This window comes from Desmodus rotundus, chromosome 5 (genome assembly GCF_022682495.2).
Source record: "Desmodus rotundus isolate HL8 chromosome 5, HLdesRot8A.1, whole genome shotgun sequence".
NCBI classification, from domain to species: domain Eukaryota; kingdom Metazoa; phylum Chordata; class Mammalia; order Chiroptera; family Phyllostomidae; genus Desmodus; species Desmodus rotundus.
Genome location: NC_071391.1, coordinates 119,380,040 through 119,399,345, shown reverse-complemented (window position 1 = coordinate 119,399,345; position 19,306 = coordinate 119,380,040). Strand labels below are relative to the sequence as shown.

The window sequence follows — 19,306 nt, the reverse complement described above, 5'->3', positions numbered from 1 at the left end:
CCTTGCTGTTCGATTTTCCGACAGTTCTGGTTGTGTGAGGAGGCACAGTGTGTCCACCTACGCCGCCATCTTGGTTCTCTTCATTTTTGTTTTTTTTTTTAATTGATTTTGAGAGAGAGTTAGAGAGAGATGAATTTGTTTTCCACTTATTCATGCATTCATTGGTTGGTTCTTGCATGTGCCCTGACTAGGGATCAAACCCACAACCGTGGTGTATCAGGAAGACTCTCTCACCAGCAGAGCTAGTGTCCAGGGCCATCTTTTCATTTTCTTGATAGTTTCCTTTAACACATATACTTTTTAAAAATTACAAAATTCAGGCACAGGATTGGAAATGGACTTTGCCATGATTTGGGTAGTTTTTCTGTTAAAATCAGCAACCTTTCAACTGAATCACATTTTATTTTAAACTAATTATAAGACAATGAAAATAAAGTTCAAAAAGGCATAAGTGAATGATGGATTTATTGGCAAAATTATAATAGAGAGGTGGTGTGTGACGTTATTTCAGGTGACACCCTTGTCTTCCTTACAACGAAAGCTTCAATGACCACCTTAAAACTTGGACGCAGAACTTCTACATGTGGAGCTTTAGTCTCAGGCCCGGGGCGGCGGTGAAATGGAAGCTCCCACACCATTCCAGTCCGTGGGTGTCGGTATATTGTCCTTCACCTTCCACCCTGCAATAGTAAGGAGTAAGTTTGTTCGTTAACCAAGACCAAGAATTTACAATCCACATATAGGACTGCTCGTCGGTGACACATTATACACTGTTGTCTGGAGAATTACAGCTTTCCATTTTCAGACTCTGACTTAAAACCCAGCACCCTGTTTTCATACCCTATAAAAAGCCAAACTATTAATATTAGTATTTCAAATAACCACTGTCATTATACAAATTCTGGTGTCCAAGATTTTAGGGTCACATATGGTAAGTTTACACAAAACCCAAACAGTTTAAAAATGAAAAGTTTCTGTTAGGTCATTTATTTATAAAACATGTACTGACCATCAACTATGTTTAGGGTACTGTGTTCTGTGCTGACGTCTCCTTGGACTCTTTGGAGTGATAAAAATGCACTTCACATAAACAGACCTTTATTCCCTGGGTTAGATTTTTCTCCCTTTATTAACATAACCGGCAAAAGTTTATGTGTTAACATCACAGACTTAGAGTCAATGTAAGTGGACACCTCTCTGCCCTCCTCAAAATGTATTCACATCAATCACTTCATAACAATTAGGTTGCATTTTCAATTCTGGAAATATTAAAGAGGCATTTATAAATGAACATGAACCTCTGGATGACATGGCATAATATTCGGTATAAAGATTAAGCTTGTAGCCATGGCCCAGTGGCTTAATTGGTTAGAGCAGCATCTCGATACCCCAAGGTTGTGGGTTTGATCCCCAGTCAGGGCACCTAAAAGAATCAACCAATGAATGCATAAATACATGGAAAAACAAATTGATATCTTTCTCTCTCTAAAAATCAATAAATAAAAAAATTAAAAATAAAATAAAAAGATTAAGCTTGTAAAGTGGGTACCTTTCTACATTTTGAAAATTAACTAATTTTGTGTACATTTTAAAAATTAGCTTAGTAAAAATGTACACAAAAAGCAGGTCAAAATAAAATATACAATTATGACACTACCTCCAAGGCTGCTTTTTAAAAATTTAACAAGATATATCAAGTGAAAGTAGTTTTGGCTTAAATTTTCTCAATAATTGCAATAAGCTTTCCATTTCCAAGCTAACTGCAAAAACTGATATGGGAATAGAAGAGTCAAGAGGAAATAAATGGAAGGACTAATGGATTATCAACATGAATGATATTTTCTTTCGAAGGCTCATGGCGGTCTTACTATCTCATGACATTCTTTCCTCCCAAAAATAACCCAACATTTCTTACTAAATATATTTTAACAAAATATATTACAAAAGTGCATTACAAAAATTTAGCATTGACTAAATATAATATTTAACCAAACATGCCTGAAAAGAATCTCTTACAAAGAACTACAGTGGTTTTTATGTTAAGCTTACCTATTTTCATTGAAATTTCCAGTGTACTTTGCCCCATTTGGGAATGTGTAAGTCCCCAGTCCATGAAACATGTTGTCCTTAAAGTGGCCTTCATATGCTGCTCCTGAAAAATGTTCAAGTCTCCCAAAACCATTCATCTGTTCGCAACAAAGGAAATGACCTCAGTCAACTATTTCCCTAGAACACTTTGAAAATGTACACGTGTCTATCATCCATTTCGGTATTATTTAATCTATCATTGTATTACCTTTGTTTTCATAAAAAAGTAAGATGTTTTAATAATTTTCCTTCATATGCATCTCTCCATGAAGCCCCAACCTGACCTGGGGCATGTGACCAACTGGGGCACTCGAACATCATGGTTTAAATACCATGATGATGATACCAGGGGTCCCTGAGATACCTTGAATTGTCAAAAATCTTAAAGGGCAACCAGTTTAGATAGCCCAGGAAACAGTACACAGTTGTTAAGAACAAAAATTGAATTCAGCCCTGACTGGTGTGGCTCAGTGGGTTGGGCATCCTCCCACGAACCGCAACTGAAAGGTCGCTGGTTTGATTCCCGGTCAGGGCACAAGTCTGGGTTGCAGGCCAGGCCTTGGGTTTAGGGTGTGTGAGAGGCAACTGATCGATGTTTCTCTCACACGTCAATGTTTCTCTCCTCTCTCTCTCCCTCCCTTCCTGTCTCTCTAAGAATAAATAACTAAAATCTTTTTAAAAAATTGTATTCAAGCAGACCCAGGTATACATTCTTGTTTCATCACTTATTAGCTGGGCAAAAAACCTGAGCCTGATTTACCTCATTTGTAAAATAGGAGTATTAATAGTATCTACCTCATGAAGTTGCTTTCAGGATTAAATAAGAAAATTATGTAATGAGTTTAGGCTTACTCAATGAATAGGAGATGAGAAAGATGATAATGACTACCTCTCTGCATAAGTTTAATATTACTCATATGTTCATATATATTGCATTAATTATAATCATTTGGCTTTTTGTTGTACAGTCTTCTCATATGTGTTTTTGATTAATGGAGAAATTCCTGGAATCATTTAATTAATAGGTTTACTTATTCACTGTCAGTATTCAAACCAAAATAATACCTTGTCATCTTTCCAGCTTCCTGTGTAGACAATCCCATTCGGAGTGGTATGAATACCTATTCCATTTCTCTCGAAGATCCCAGAAGGTGTTCTTGTGCAATCACCATCTAAACAAGAGAGATATACTGAAGATGATGGATGGGAACCCGGTTTGACTAAGTAATAAAGTATTTACTTTCAGGCCTAATCACAACTACACATACGGGTCTCTTTGGATCCCTAGCACTGACACCAATGAGACTGGAGATGAAGAATTAGAAGGTCTTGTAATCATGGAGACCCAGGAAGACTGACAGATCCCGTAAGTTACCAAGGCACACTGCCTAGACTTAACATGAGAATAGATCTAAAATCTGTTCACCTATATTATTTTATTTAATGGAGTTAATATCCCAATAGTAGTTTTATAAAATGTTACAGTTCATTTTTTTACTCTTAAGCTATTTAATTTTAGCCTGTATAGAAAAAGTAATTGAAATGTATGCTTACCATACTTGTCTCCATTTGGAAAAATAAAGTTTATCTTATACACTTCTGGAGCTGTTTTAAAAGATTTAGGAAAAGTCACATAAACTTAAATATTTTTATGTCACAAAACCTATAACAAATATGCTTTAAGAGCAAACCAAATAGACTCACTTCATATGATCATAAGCATATCATGCTTACTTGACATTCTATTATCTAGTGCAGGGTCCTGGGGAAATAAATAATAATCCCTGCTATGGGATCATTAAGTAATAAATAAACAATAAATAAACAATAAATAATAGTGTACTGCTATGGACATTCATATAAATTTTTATATGGACAGAGGTTCTTATTTCTCTTGGGTAGCCTATACGATGTATTGATTGTCTCAGAGGTAAGGTAGAGTGAGGAATCTCTGATATGGCAGAAGGGGGAAAATAGAAAATGAAGACAGTACATGAAGAGGAGTGAGGGTGGAGGTGCCCACACAGAATTAGATTGGAATGGAGACAGGGTGAAAAAGGAAGAGAGTAATCAAGGACTGGGGTGAACCTGTGCCTCAGAGCACTGGGATATTTAGTGAACTAAAACACTACATTTTTCCAAAAGACAAACACTAATTTTATTATCTATTTGAATGTTACTCAAAGTGTGGCCCATGCATCAGAATCACCTGGGATGCTTGCATGTTCCTAGGCTTTACCCTTCACTACTGGATCAGAATATCTATGGGCGAGGCAAGAGAACGGACATTTTTATTTTAAAAATTAATTTAAGTGCCAAGTGAGAAAAGCTAGAGGCTCATCCCCTCTGAGGAAATAGTTAATAACATGATACCTAGAAACTTCAAAATACATCCTCAGAGAGACAGGAACAGGTAGGTATGAAAACAACAAATGAGAAGTCTAGGAAATATATAATTGATAAAATAAGACTCTTTAGAGGGGCTGAATAGCAAAGATACGATTGTAAAGTAAACTAGTGAACTGGAATATAAGGTTGAAAATCTTTCCCAGAAAGAGGCACAAAGAAAAACAGAGTTATCACCTAAAGAAATCTTTTCAGGTCTCCCCTCCCCCCCAAACTTCTCTAGGAGCCCCCACAATACTCTGACGTATCCCTACCAAAGCACGAAGGACCGTATTAAAAACAACACAAAACAAACAAACAAACAAAAAACCCCCGCAATCTCCTATCACACGATACCCAGCTCGTCTAGGTCTGGGATCACAGGTTAATCCTCACCCTAGTGTTCAGCGCAGTAATTATCACTTATCAGTAGGAACTGAATGTCTAGTGAATGAATGACACTTCGAAAGCAATCGTTAAATACAGGGCATTTAACTTGATCATATAAGAAACCGAATGGTTTTCAACCGCCCTTAAATGGCTCGATATTTTAAACTTTGGAATGTTAGAGCCAGAAGGAACGAACCTAAGAGACCGAGATCATTTGGCTGCACAGAGGAAACTGAAACCTAGAGAGGTCGCCACTTGCCTAAATTGTCAAAACAGCAAACCAGCGGCCGAATCAGAGCTAGAATCCGGATCTCCTGATCCTCAGGCCAGGGGCTCTCCGCGCCCCCCACCCCACCCCCAGAGTAGACCTTCAGGAAGTATGTCACACCAGCACCGCAGTTACCAGGGACCGAGCTCCACATCAATGCGAGTTCTATTTAAAGGCGCCCTTCTCCGTTCGGGGCGTTGGGAGGAGGGCCACTCACTTGGCAGAGAGGTCTTGGAGAGATTTTCTTGACTTTCAGATTCCTCCGGAGTAGCCAGCTCTGCGGCGAAGAGGGAACCAAAAGCTAGATCTGAGCGGAGTGCGACTTGGTTGCTGGGGCAACCAGGCACCTTTCACCCGGAAATTAAAATGCGAGGGGCCACGACTGAGCCAATCAGAAGGCGCCAGGGCTGTGCAGCAGCTGCTGGGCCGCGGCCGAGTAGCTCCAGGTGAGATCCGTGAGCGTGGCGGATCGCGTCGGGACCCCCAAGCCCTGAGCTCTCTCCCTCCTGACAGCCGCTCCGGGAAGCAGCACTGCGAGCCCTGTACCGCCTCCCTCTCCGTGGACGAGGGGTGGGCGTCAGTGTGCGTGGTCTTTGTGTCGCCCTGGTTGACAGTGTGCAGAACCTTCCACCGCCTCCCTCTGCCGGGGTCCGGTGGGGATCCAGCCTGTTTGGCTGGGGCCGGTGAGTCTGGACCAGCAGGATCTCAGACCCTGGGAGCGGGCCAGGCGGGTGTCGACAGCTGAGCTAGTCCACCAGCCTCAGGCTGGAGGCGGGGGAGCTGAACTTGGGCTCCGAGCGGGGTAAAGTATTGGATTGGAGGGGCTCAGATTTCATTTCCTGTCTTCTCCCCCTCGAACCGAGTGGCTTTGTGGGAGAGAGGAATGGGGACGATTCTTGCTTGAAGAAAGGTTCTAGGTTTGGGTATGTGCTGGAGCTGGGATATGGAGTCAGTCAGAGATTCGCCTGGAAGGCGAGTGGTGTGTGTCAGTGTTGAGCGCCCCGCTTTGTGATTCTGTTCCTGGGAATCAGACTTGTGTGTGAAACAAAGGATACTCTTCCAGCCAAATTTAGGTCCCTATGTCCACGTGAAAAGAGATAGCTGGAATCTTCCCAGGCTAAATGGGATTGAATAGTGGAGTCTGTCTATGTGGATTATACAACCTAATTCCTGTTCCCCGGAAAACGTCTGGGGAGAGACATATTGGATGCAGACAGCAAGTCCTTCACTCAGAATTTGAAAGCAGATCTCGGATCAAGTTGTAAAGGTAACACTTTCTGGGTTGGTGTGAGACGAGTTGTTGATCGCTATTCGGGCACGCTTGCTGTGGCTTGGTGTGGCTGGCTAGCCACTCTTCTCTTTTTAAGTAAAATCACAGTATCTTCTTTTTTTTCCCTAGTGCTTCTTATTGCACAAATTACCTGGCTGGATGGTTTTTGAAATGAAGTTCTGATCTTTCCCTCCGATTTGTATATCCCCTCCCTTTTTCTAGATTTTAGAAATAATAGATAATTATTAATGCGCAACTTTACAGAATTCAGTTTGTTCCATTGTTCTGATCTCCTGTTATGCATTTAATGACCCTACATTTTTGTGAGTGTGTGTATATTTACTGTTGTTTTTACAGAAAAATTTGAGGCGGGCTTCTTTCGTATGATGTTCTTATCTAAGATGCTCTAGAGTCAGGAAATTTGTAATGATATGGTTTAAAATTTGCATTGGATTATCCATATTTCTTATTTTCCTTTTTTTATGATGTTGTGACACATTGAGGGCCTAGCTGGTCAGGAAGAAACTGCCCTTCCTAGGGACAGCTAATTATCAACCGACCTGTGAACATGCCCTTCATATGCACGCCAACCAATCTGGAGTCCACAGCCCCGACCACCTCCTAATTTTCCGACCTGTAATCAACCCAGGGCCAGGTATCAGGCAAGTAGGGACAGCCCCTGTGCCCCAAAGTCTGCTGCAATTATTCAAATTAGCCACCTCCAAACTGTTTACCCTGCCCTGCCTTTCCCAGGGAACCCCCAGAAAGGCTGTGGCCTGTGCCTTCTCCTGGCTCCTTTCTTCCTCCTCACTGGTGCTTCCTGCTGTGGCATGCGGCTCCTTTCTAGGGGAACTCTAACGCTAAACTTTTCTTTCAGTGGCATTTTCACTCAGTTATATAAATTAAGACCCAGGCACAAATCATGGGGTCAAGCTTATCAAAAGCAATTCAAAAACCTTTGAATTGGTAAGTGTGTGTGTGTGGAAAGGAGGCGATACAGTGGAAAGAATTTCAGCTTTGCACTCAGGGTTTGGATTTTTTCAAAACCTGGCTCCAGAATTTGTTTCTGTCGTTGATGACATTAGACAAGTCTGCTCCTCTATAAAACATAGAAAATAATATTTCCCTTACAAGATTTTTAGAGGATTTAGAAATCTTACCTTTCCCCTCATCGAAGACTTGTATATCCAATTACCTTCTACATATCTCCATTACAGTATCTAAGAGGCATCTCAGATGTAACATATCCAGTCTGAATTTGTGACTTTCTCCCCCCAAATCTTTTTCTCCCCAGTATTCCTGTTCTGAGTACCTGGCACTACAGTTCATTCAGGCCACTGTCAGAGAGCTTACCACCTGTTTCCTTCCAGGAGTTTTTTTTTTTTTTAATATCCATAAATCTTTTTATTTTATTTATTTTTTTAAAAGATTTTATTTATTTTATAAAATAAAATACATTTTTAGGCACAGGGGAAGAGAGGGAGAAAGAGAGGGAGAAAAACACCTATGTGTGGTTGCCTCTCACGAGTCCCCTACTGGGGACCTGGCCCACAAGCCAGGCATGTGTCCTGACTGGGAATTGAACCAGCAACCCTTTGGTTCACAGGCCAGTGCTCAATCCACTGAGTCACACCAACCAGGGCTCTTCCAGGAGTTTTGTGGTTTCAGGTCTTACATTTAAATCTTTAATCCACTTAGAGTTCATTTTTGTATATGGTATAAGACAGTAGTCTAGTTTCATTCTTTTGCATGTGGCTGTCCAGTTTTCCCAGCACCATTTATTGAAGAGATTGTCCTTTCCCTGTATATATTCTTGGCTCCTTTGTTATAAATTAATTGACCAGATACATGTGGGTTTATATCTGGGCTCTCTATTCCATTCCATTTATTTACATATCTGTTTTTATGCCAATACCATAGTGTTTTGATTACTATAGCTTTGTAATATAGTTTGAAATCAGGAAGTGTAATGCTTCCAGCTTTGTTCTTCTTTCTCAAGATTGCTTTGGCTATTTGGGGTCTTTTGTGGTTTCATACACATTTTAGGAAATGTTCGTACAAATATACATATTGGTGGTTCTGTTTCTGAGGAAAATGCCATTGGTATTTTATAGGGATTGCATTGAATCTGTAGATTGCATTGGCTAGTATGCATTACATTACATTACATTTTAACACTACTAATTCTTCCAGTCCGTGAGCACAGACTATCTTTTCATTTATGTGCGTCTTCTTTAGTTTCTCTTTTTCAACATCTTATAGTTTTCAGTGCACAAGTCTTTCACCTCCTTGGTTAACTTTATTGCTAGGTATTTTGACTTAAAGTTTATTTTGTCTGATATAAATACCGCTGTCCCTGCTCTCTTTTGGTTCCCATTCACCAAATGGAATATCTTTTTCCATCCCTTCACTTTCATTCTTTGTGTGTTACAGCCGAGGCAGTTCTGCTGTAGGCAGCATATAGTTGGCTCTTGTTTTTTCATCCATTCAGCCACTCAGTGTCTTTTGACTGAAGAATTTAGTCCCTTTACATTTGAAGTAATTGTTGATAGGGAGGACTTACTCTTGCCATTTTATTGTTTCCTCTGTGTTTTATAGATCCACTGTTCGTTTCTTTCTCTCTTTCTGTCTTCTTTTGTGATTTGATGATTTTCTGTAGTGGTACGCTTTTATTCCTTTCTCTTTATTTTTTGTGTATCCACTATATTTACTTGGTAGTTTCCTTGAGGCTTACCTAAAAAACCTTATAGCATTTTATTGCAAACTGTTAACAGTTTAACTTGGATTGCGTACAAAAGCTCTACACTTTTACTCCCCACAGACATAATCTCTGAGCCAGGGCTATGTCTGAAAGTGTATGTGTAAATTTAAAGTTTGTTTATCAAATCATATGTTCAATAAATGAAGACATCTCTTCTCAACTAAAACTTTTTAAACTCTATACCACATCTGACCAAATCAAGATATAATATTGGGGCCTAGGCACGTGTTTTGAAACTTCTCCATGTGTTTCTGATGCACATCCCTGGTTAAGAAATCTGTGTCAGAGAAACTCGCTAAATGTCTGTCCTGATGGGGATGTGCTTGTAAATATTTTGTGAAGCAACTTATCCATACTTTCCTTAAATTGGCCCTTTTAAAATGTGCATTTTTCCTTTGTTTCTTTAAAATAGGCTGTATCCATAACTTTGAAAACAAAGAATTATTATACTTGTCTGGTTTTATGATACCTGTATTACTTTTTTCTCTTGCAGGTGAAAATGAGCTCCTCAGTAAGAAGAAAAGGCAAGCCAGGCAAAGGAAGTGGAAAAGGGTCTTCTAGAGGAGGAAGAGGAGGCAGGGGTCACACCAGTAAATCTCACGGGAGTGGCAGTGGTGGTGGTGGCAGTGGTGGCAATAGAAAGGCCTCAAGTAGAATTTGGGATGATGGTGATGACTTTTGTATCTTCAGTGAATCAAGGCACTCAGCCAGGTATTATGCTCTTTGAATGTTCAAATATAGAAACAGTATTAATTCCTAATCTATACAGATGGTGAAGGGAAGGGGGAAGAAATGCCAAGTGATTCGGGCCAAGTTAATTGTTCTTATCTTACAACTTTGCGGTGGTCCCCCTCTTTATAATACATTCTGAAGGTACAATGGCAAATAATGGCCTTCTCTTTTTGGAAGTTCAGAATATGAAGGTAACTTTAACTTTCACATGACCCTGTGAATTGAGTGTCATGCTGTTACGGTAACCAGTGGTACTAAGAAATGGTGAAAGTGACAGAAATTATTTTAAGTATTTCTTAGGCTTTATGGCTTGAAGGTCCCAATGTGTGACCTGATTGTACTCTATCTTTCTAATGGATGAACTGTTTTCCAACCAGATGGACCAAATCTTCACTGGTGTTTCATGCGATGACCAACGACAGGCATCATATCCAGGCTTCTCTTGAATTCAACTTTTAAATAGTGAATAAATCCTGATAATTCTAATGAATACTTAATGAAAGTAAAGATTTACTACTGCATGCCATGCAATACATATGTAAAATTGGAATTGCCTCTCAGACTGCACTGTGAGCTTTCCACTGGAATTTTTGGAGATGGAAAAAATCTCCAAAATCTCCCCTATCTTTTTTCACTAATTGTGAGGAAACAATCAGGCAAATCCAAATTGTGAGAATTTATACAAGACAGCTGACCCGAGTGCCTCAAAAATGTCAATGTCAGGAAATAGGTGAGGGAACTGTTCTGAATTAAAGGAGTTTGAAAATAATTAGGTACTAAATCAAAAAACCTATAGAGGACATAATTAGGACAATTAGGAACTTGGATCATGGATTATGTATCAGATGCTACTCTATCAGTATAAAATGTTTATGAGTGATAATAGTATTGTGGTTATATGAGAGTGTATCTCTATTCCTGGGAAGTACATGCTGAAGTACTGAGCGACTGTGATAACTGCAGCTCACGTTCAGGTGGTTCAGCAGTACACACGTGTGCACACAGAGAAAAGGAAGGCACACGAGGTCTGTCCAGGAAACGTCCAGCCATTGTTAATATAACGAGAACAGTTTGCGTGACATCAGTGTAACCTGGCAGCCAGGGAGAGTGGACTGGAGGGCACTTATATGAACAATGATGACTTCACTGTACTAGTCAGTGGGGGTGGTAGACCCCATTGAGTGAGCATGTGTCCTGTGTGACTGTCACATTCAAAATAACTGAATGAATAGAGCAACAAACCCACATCAAATTTTGTGTTAAACTTGAACATTCCTCTGCAGAAACTGGATGATTCAGAAGGCCACAGCTATGGGCGACTGGTGATTGGCAGCTTCATCACAACAACACACCCACTCATACATCGTGTCTCATGCACAGTTTTTTGGCAAAACATCAAATCATCCAGGTGACTCAGTCCCTCTACAGCTCACATTTGGTGCCCTACAACTTCTGGCTTTTCCCAAAACTAAAATACCTTTGAAAGGGAAAAGATTTCCTACCATCGATGAGATTCAGGAAAATATGATGGGGCAGGTGATGGTGATTGGAAGAACTGTGTGAGGTCCTAAGGTACCTACCTTGAAGGGGACTGAGGCTTCATTGTCCTGTGTAAATGTTTTTTGTATCTTCTTTGATAAATGTCTCTCTTTATTTTACGTGGCTGGATACCTTCTGGACAGACCTCGTGTATATAGGTATGTGTGTGTAGACAAAGGAAGAGAAGTGATAAATGTGTGTGTACATATCTGTATGGAAAATGTTAAGAACTAGTCAATCTAGGTAAAAGGCATTTACTTTTTGTAGGTTAAAATTTTTTCCAAACAAAAAGTTTGTGGAAATGATGGATTTTTGGCTAACGTTTCTTTTCAGAGGTTGTAACTAAATAGTTAAAAACCACAATCAACTCTACTTTCTCCTTTGCTCCCCCGTTTTCCAAGTGTAAATGTATGATTCTTCTCAAAGTCTCAGTAACGTTTTGCATTGTAAATATAAACGTTTCTTCCATTTCCCTAGATTTGTGAAAATTTATAATGAAATGTGCCAAACAAAAAAAAACCTTAGTGAATAAAATTAAACCTTAGAATTTATGTTTTAAACATTAAAGAGTCCTTTAAAATCTAAATTCCAGCAATGCAAGATTTGTGAAATAAATTTTAGTACATTTATATCTTTATATAACCATTTAAAATTATTTTATAGGAGAATACTTAATTTTAGGGAAAAATGCCAGCGTATTTTGATAGGGAAATAAAGCAAATTTTAAAAGATTATAATGCTGTACAATTCTTTTAATGTGTATGAAAAAGATAATGTGAATTAGGGTGACCTCTGTTTTCCTTTTTGTTCTTTACCTTTCTACAGTGAACATGTATTTTTTATAATCAGAAAATAATTTAGGTAAGTAGTTCAAAAATAGGCTGCGTATTAACGTGTAAGTATTAATGAGTCAAATGGAACTCTTGATTGTTCGCAGGCCGGCTGCCTAAAATAGAATGCAATGCACGCTTTTCGTGTGCAGCACATTTGTTGTGAAAGTTCTCTAGTGCAGAGGGAGTCGTGATAGCATGGCTTGTTCCGGAGGGACCTTGAGTTACTGAAGCCAGTTTTAATGCTTAAGAATCCCATCGGTGTTTTTTTGCAGCAGTTCCAACATGATGAAGTCTGGTAAGGATTCTAGAAAATAGAGAACCTCTTCCCATTTGCTGTCATCTTTTTTAAGATACTTGACAATCTAGTTTGTGTTGTACACATTTGCGGACTCTGAGGAGAGTGTAACAATTCTGATTACAAGTGAACGGGTAGTTTTCTTCTTTTGTCCTTTGCAGACCTGGCAACAGTAGTGCAAGAAAAGGAGAGGCCCACCCCAAATGGAAACCCAAAGCCAAGGTGCCCTTACAGACTCTACACATGACCTCTGAGAATCAAGAGAAAGTGAAAGCTCTTCTCCGAGACCTGCAAGAACAAGATGCAGATGCTGGATCTGAGTAAATTATTTTATTTGAGTAAATTATTTCATTAAGGAAGATGTATTGGCATCTTCACATACAGTGAAGATCCTGGGTGTCCTTTGAATACGGTTTCCACACTGGTCCTGTTGTGGCTATATAGCTAGTTGAAAGTGAGCTAAGAGAAATGCAAGAATAATTATTCAGCGACAGTTTTAAAGTGAGTTTGTTTTACAGTATCTGAGCAGTAGTACAGATTGCCTTTTCATCTTTATTATATTTTTCCTAGGACAGCGATTTTCAACCTTTTTCATCTCATGGCACATATAAACTAATGGCTAAAATTCTGTGACACACCAAAAAATTTGTTTTTTGCCAATCTGACAAAAAAATAGGTATAATTTTGGTTCACACCAGATAGCTATTGTTGTGTTGGCTGTTGTCATTTTTTTATTTGACAGTTCAAGGGAAAAGAGATCAGTGCCCCTGACTAAGTAGTCAGGTACTACAGGTTTTAAAAATTCTTGTGGCACACTACTTGAAAATCGCTGTTCTAGGACGATGCTAATACGGATTCAGTAATTGCTTGACATCCTTCTAAATAAAACCTTGTAGTGAACAAGTAGAAATATTATTCGAGGAGCAAATACTGAGTTGATCCTATGAAGTCTTAAGACTACACTACTTGTGACCATCTGCCTATCAACTTTCAGTCTTTTGGTTATTTTGCTTTGTGATTTCAGTTGGAGAGATTAATTCTTTCCACTTGCCAGAATGAATGAGTGGTCGGTCATGAGCAGCTCAGTTTCCATCCTATCTACAAATCTCTTATCTGTCTTCGATTTAGGAAAGGTGGTTATGCAGCAAAGCAAAAACTTGGGGCTGGTTTTTATGAATGAGAAGAGAAAGAGAGGGTAGCCAATACTTTTACAGTTAAGCATACGGGCTCTGGGGTGAGACTGTCTCAGTGAAAAATCTCTAGTTTCTCGTTACTGTGTAGCCTTTGGCAATTACTAATCCTCTCTAAATTTTAGTTGATCATCTGAAAAATGGAGATTCCAGTAGTATCTGGTTGGGTTATTGGGAAGAATTTAAAAGACTTAAAAGTGTACAAAACACTTAACATAGTACTTGGCATGCAGTAAATACCTGATAAATGTTAACTGCTGAAATATAAATTAATAAGTGAATAAGATTAAATCAGTGACTGATAGTGGTCAGAATCCTATATCTTTTGGCTTTTTAAATTAAATTCTTAAATTCTTGCTAAGTTTTTTCTTTGAAGTAAGTTAGAAATTAATGTATAATACATGAAAATGTTACTTTTTCTAGAAGAAGCATTTCTGGAGAGGAGGAAGATGATGAGCCTGATTGTGATGAGGCACAGTACTGGTTAGCTGGACGAGAAGCTTCCCTCGTTCCCGACTCTGATCCTTCGGAATATGCCGGCTCAGGCCTAGCGGAGCCTCATAATCCAGAATTTACTGTCTCGACATTTGCAGTGCAAAAACTTTCCAGGTGATTGCTTTCAACAATTATAGGATTTGGAGGAGAATTTGAGGAAATGGAAATCCCATTCCCTCTATCCCCCTTGGAGTACTTTCTTATTGGATGGATTCCAGAAGTGCCTGATATGCCTAATATTCTCTCTCTTAGATTAGGGAAATTAAGGAGGAATTAGTATTATCTTCCTCCTCTCTTTCAGAATACAACCCTGCCTAGATAGAGTTATAACTTCACCTAAGTGTATTTAAATGAATTTCACTTCTGTTATTTGATATTACTCCTTTTTTGTCATGTCTCACACTTGGCAGGTATGGTTTCAACACTGAACGCTGTCAAGCAGCCCTGAGGGTTTGCGATGGAGATGTGGGGGCATCCCTGGAACATCTGCTCACCCAGTGTTTTTCTGAGACATTTGGAGAGAGAATGAAGATCTCTGGGGCCGTCGCCCGTATAAGCATGAAAGAGTGTGTAGAACAACGACAGGAAGAAGCATTTGCTCTCAAGTCAATCTGTGGAGAAAAATTCATAGAAAGAATTCAGAACAGAGTCTGGACCATTGGATTAGAACTGGAGTATTTGACCAGTAAATTCTGCAAATCCAAGCAAAAGGAAAGTACCAAAAATATACAGGAGACTTCAGTTGAAATCTGTAAATTTTACCTCAAAGGAAATTGTAAATTTGGGTCAAAATGCAAATTCAAACATGAAGTGCCCCCCAATCAAATTGTTGGAAGAGTAGAAAGAAGTGTAGATGATTCTCATCTTAATGCTGAAGAAGATGCATCTTTTTTATATGAACTTGAAATTCGATTTTCTAAAAACCACAAATACCCCTATGAAGCTCCCCTTGTGGCGTTTTATTCCACCAATGAGAATCTACCTCTGGCTTGTCGTTTACATATTTCTGAGTTCCTTTATAGCAAGGCCTTGTCATCTGCAGAAACTTCAGAACCTGTTGTGTATTCGTTGATTACCCTTTTAGAGGAAGAATCAGAAATAGTCAATTTACTAACAAATACCCATCACAAGTACAGTGTCCCTCCAGGGAACTCTCTGCCAGTATCCTCTGGAACCAGAATAAATAATCCTGTCTGTCGTAAACCAGTGATTCCAAGTAATTCTTTTGTTTCAAGTCAAGCTCCAGAAGGTATGTAAGGCATTGGTCACATGGAGGGTGTTTTGGAGTTGGGGTGGGGGCCTTCAGAATGATGCGTTAACGAAGTCAGAGGTTCTGAGGGCTGGTCCAGGCTGTCACGGTGACCTTAGGGAAGTCCGTGGGCAAAAAGGAGGGAGAACCCTGAACTGTACCTGACTTTAATTGTGCAGTGCAGTTTCATCACTGTGATGGGGCTCCCTGGATTGCAAAGTTTGAAGTGATGTGTCAGTTTAGCAGTTGAGGGTTAGAAGAAACTTATAGCATCTTTCCAGAAAACCTGTTTCATTTAATATACTGGATTTTACTTGTTTATTTCTGATACTTTATATGGGATTATTCTCAAATGAGTTTCTAGAGATACTTTTCTTTCTATACCACTATTCATACTCTCCTGCTTTTAGTACACTAGACTCCCAAAACTCGATGGAATAGAGCTATCTTTGTGAATCCCTAAACTCTCAAACAAATGTTTGTGCAGGCTTCTGGCTTTATCCACATCCAGGTTTGCTGGGCAATTCTTAACACCACAAGTAAACCCCCTGTAGTTCACCAAAGGATTCTCTTTTTTGTTGCCGTCTTCCTTTCAGAGAATTGAGTTTTCGTTGTTTCACAAGAGTTCCTAGGTACCATGTTTTGCCATGTGTAACGTGCTCCGGTACATAATGTGCACCCATGTTTTTGGCCCAAACTTTCAGGAAAAAAACTTTTATTTTAATTATTTGATTAAATTTTTTATTTATTTATATTAAAACCAATTATATTCTAGGGTATTATTTTGCATACAGATATTGTTATTACTTTCTAGAGTTACACTTTTAATGTGTAAGCATAAAGAAAAAATTAAAAACATTTATATAGATATGGAATTAGTACTATCCATGTATAATGTATGTCCTTATTTTTCCCTCAAATATTTGGGCAAAAAAGTGCTCATTATACACGGTAAACGCCAGGACGTAGAGAACAGTGAAGTGGCACTGAGATACTCATGCTGAGCCGTGTCTGGCTTCGCTCACTCGCCTCTTGATTAGCCCTGGGCTTCACAGGTATTCCTTGAGAAATGACATTGTGGGTTGTGAACTTTACAGAAAAGAGCAGCTTTATTGAGATATAATTTACATACCTTGAAATTCACCCTTTAAAGTAAGTGTACAATTAAATGGTTTTTAGTGTATTCACAGAGTTGTGCAACTATAACCATTGTCTAATTCCACAGCACTTCCGTCACCCCGTAAAGAAACCCTGTATCCGCTAGCAGTCACTCCTTACTTCTCTTTCTCCCAACTCCTCATGGCCACGGACCTCTATTCTGTCTCTGTGGATTTGCCAATTCTGGGCACTTCGTAGAAATAGATTCATACAATAGGTGGCTTTTTGTGATTGGCTGCTTTCACTTAATGTTTTCAAGTTCATTCATGTTGTAACATGTATCATGACTCCATTCCTTTTTATTGTTAAATAATAGTCTTATATGAACATACCACATTTTGTTTATTGATTCATTATTTGTTAGATGGTTTTGTGTCATGGAATTTTAGGTACATTTGCAAATAGTTGAAAATTTCAGTTAATTCCTAGATGTAAAGAGGCTACTGGGTTACAAAGCATGCCATGATTTTCTCTTCTTTGTTTTTAATTTAATTTAGTTTTTAACAGTAGCCACATATGCTTGATAAAAATTGGATTGAGGATGCATTTTAAGTTCTTTAGCAGAAGTAGCAGTGTTGAAATGAATGAACCTGCTTTATTCAAGCTTTAACTTTTTCTCTATCTTATGATTTTGTCGTTACTTTGTTAGATAGTGACTTTCCCCTTTTGATAAAGAAAGGGCTCCGTATCGAAAATGTTTCCTTTTATCCCCTTCAAGTTGAAAAAGAATCAGAGCCTGAGGAGGAGACAGATGAGGATGAAGGTCCTGCACCAGTTGTAGTGGAGAATGAAAGCTATGTGAACCTTAAGAAAAAGATTTCCAAAAGATATGACTGGCAGGCAAAATCAGTACATGCTGAAAATGCTAAAATCTGCAAGCAGTTCCGAATAAAACAGGTAGGGTATTCTGAGAGAATGGCCAGCATTGCCTCCCTGATGTTATGGATGGAGGGATTAGGAATTGGGAAGCTTTGGCTACCCTCCCCAGTATACTTTTGGTTCTCTTCTACCGAGTGGTCAAAATTTCTGCATGCCACAGCAAACTTGGGCACATGTTCTAGGTAGTTTTGGAAAAATCCAATGACTGGTGACAATGGAATATATACGTGTATACAAAGTATTCTCAGAATCTTGTGGCTTTGGTAGGGTAACAGACAGTCTGGTAAGTGGAAGGATAATTAATACTGTAGCGTACGTTAGAGAAATCGCTGTGAAAATGAGAAGGGTAAGGAGGGACTTTTACCCATTTGAAAGGCCCACAGGATAAATAACTTGCACTAGGTCACATAGCTAGTAAGTGGCAACATTGAAGTTCAAGCCCATTCTCTCTTGTTTCCAAAGCCCTTGTTATTTGTACCCCGTTTACAGGAAGATTATTTTAAAACATCCTGCAAATGAACTGTGAAGGCAGAGTTGGATGCAGGACAAATGGGAGTGGCTTAACCAATCTAGGGATTGGACTAGAGATGCTGTTTCAGGGCCCTTCCAGTTCTAAAGTTCTGTGATTCTGATTCTGATACAGTCTAAAGCTATCTCATACATAGTACAATACCTGTAGAATGTCAAAACGAGTAGAAAATCACACCATAAATAATAAGATGGTACAAACAAAAAATTACATGTTCAACTTGTTCACTGTGTTTAGAGGTGACAAATTGGTGTGATTAAAATCATATGCAGAAGATGATGTGTTAGTATAAATTTCTTACATTTTTCAAAAATACACCCATGCTTTTGATGTATAGCACTATGCCGTGTTGCATTAGACGTCAGGCTGAGTTGCTCAGGTGTGATGCCTGGCCGAAAAGAGCCCTTTAATGAGTGCTCTCGGTACTACTGATTTGGGCAAAAGTCTGATACTGTGTAGAAATGTGCTGTCCAATATGGTAGCTTCTAGTTGTGTGCAGCTATTTAAATTGAAATCAATTAAAATTAAATAAAATATTCATTTCCTCGGTAGTACTGGCCACAGTTAAGTGTTAGTAGCCATGTGTTGCCAACGCAAATATAGAACATTTCCATCAACACAAAAAGGTGTACTCGACAGTGCTGGCGTAAGAGCTCTTGCTAGGAAGAGCTAGATAAGTACTAAGCAGGAGGGGTTTATTTCTCTTATAAGGTCTTTCAGTTTATTGTGATTAGGAAAACCACATAGGTTCCTCAGCTGATTCTGGCTGACCCTCTGAGCAGCCTTCTGACTGAAGTCGTCAGTGTCCAACCCCTACAAATCTGCCGTTTCTTCCCCTGAATAAATTGCTAAAGAGGAGAGCGGGTGGGCCTAACTGTGGGTTTTCACATTCCTTCATGAAGGGCCATTCAAAGTAACCCAACTGATACCTTTTATTTTATCAGACTTCCAGACAGTTCCAGTCAATTCTGCAAGAAAGACAGTCACTCCCTGCCTGGGAAGAAAGAGAAACCATTCTTAGATTGTTGAGCAAGCACCAAGTACTTGTTATAAGTGGTATGACTGGGTAAGAATGCAGTTTATTTGTAATGCAGCGTTCGTCTGTAAATACGGTATGTACCCTGGTCACCACGGCCAGTTCTACTTGTGAAAAGCCAGTCGTTGGTGGTTTTTGCACTTTTTCCTGTCAAATATTAAATAATATTTCACAAGAACTAACACTGCAGCATCTGCAGCCAACAGAGC

General features: G+C 39.1%; 2 protein-coding genes across 7 annotated transcripts in view; one reads left to right on the top strand and one right to left on the bottom strand.

The window, feature by feature from the left end:
* Positions 1-448: 448 nt before the first annotated feature.
* On the bottom strand, positions 449-7,573 carry MORN2 (MORN repeat containing 2). Its single transcript, XM_053924473.1, has 6 exons — positions 7,562-7,573; positions 5,349-5,478; positions 3,643-3,693; positions 3,154-3,260; positions 2,050-2,186; positions 449-680 (listed from the first exon to the last, which is right to left on the bottom strand). The coding sequence occupies exons 1-6, from the start codon at positions 7,571-7,573 to the stop codon at positions 578-580; spliced, it is 540 nt and encodes a 179-aa protein (XP_053780448.1). The 3' UTR covers positions 449-577.
* The window catches only part of DHX57 (DExH-box helicase 57), a 56,381-nt gene continuing 42,485 nt past the window's right edge, over positions 5,411-19,306 (top strand). The window contains exons 1-8 of one of the 6 annotated variants that reach the window (XM_024552905.3): positions 5,411-5,814; positions 6,195-6,398; positions 9,656-9,873; positions 12,723-12,881; positions 14,175-14,360; positions 14,657-15,495; positions 17,372-17,550; positions 19,006-19,127. In XM_024552905.3, coding sequence (XP_024408673.1) covers positions 9,662-9,873; positions 12,723-12,881; positions 14,175-14,360; positions 14,657-15,495; positions 17,372-17,550; positions 19,006-19,127 — 1,697 coding nt within the window. In that variant the 5' untranslated portion in view covers positions 5,411-5,814; positions 6,195-6,398; positions 9,656-9,661. Of the gene's footprint in view, positions 5,815-6,194; positions 6,399-9,655; positions 9,874-11,177; positions 11,303-12,370; positions 12,562-12,722; positions 12,882-14,174; positions 14,361-14,656; positions 15,496-17,371; positions 17,551-19,005; positions 19,128-19,306 lie in introns of those variants that run through there. The other 5 variants (XM_045189500.3, XM_024552907.4, XM_024552908.3 and 2 more) reach the window with 5 other exon arrangements.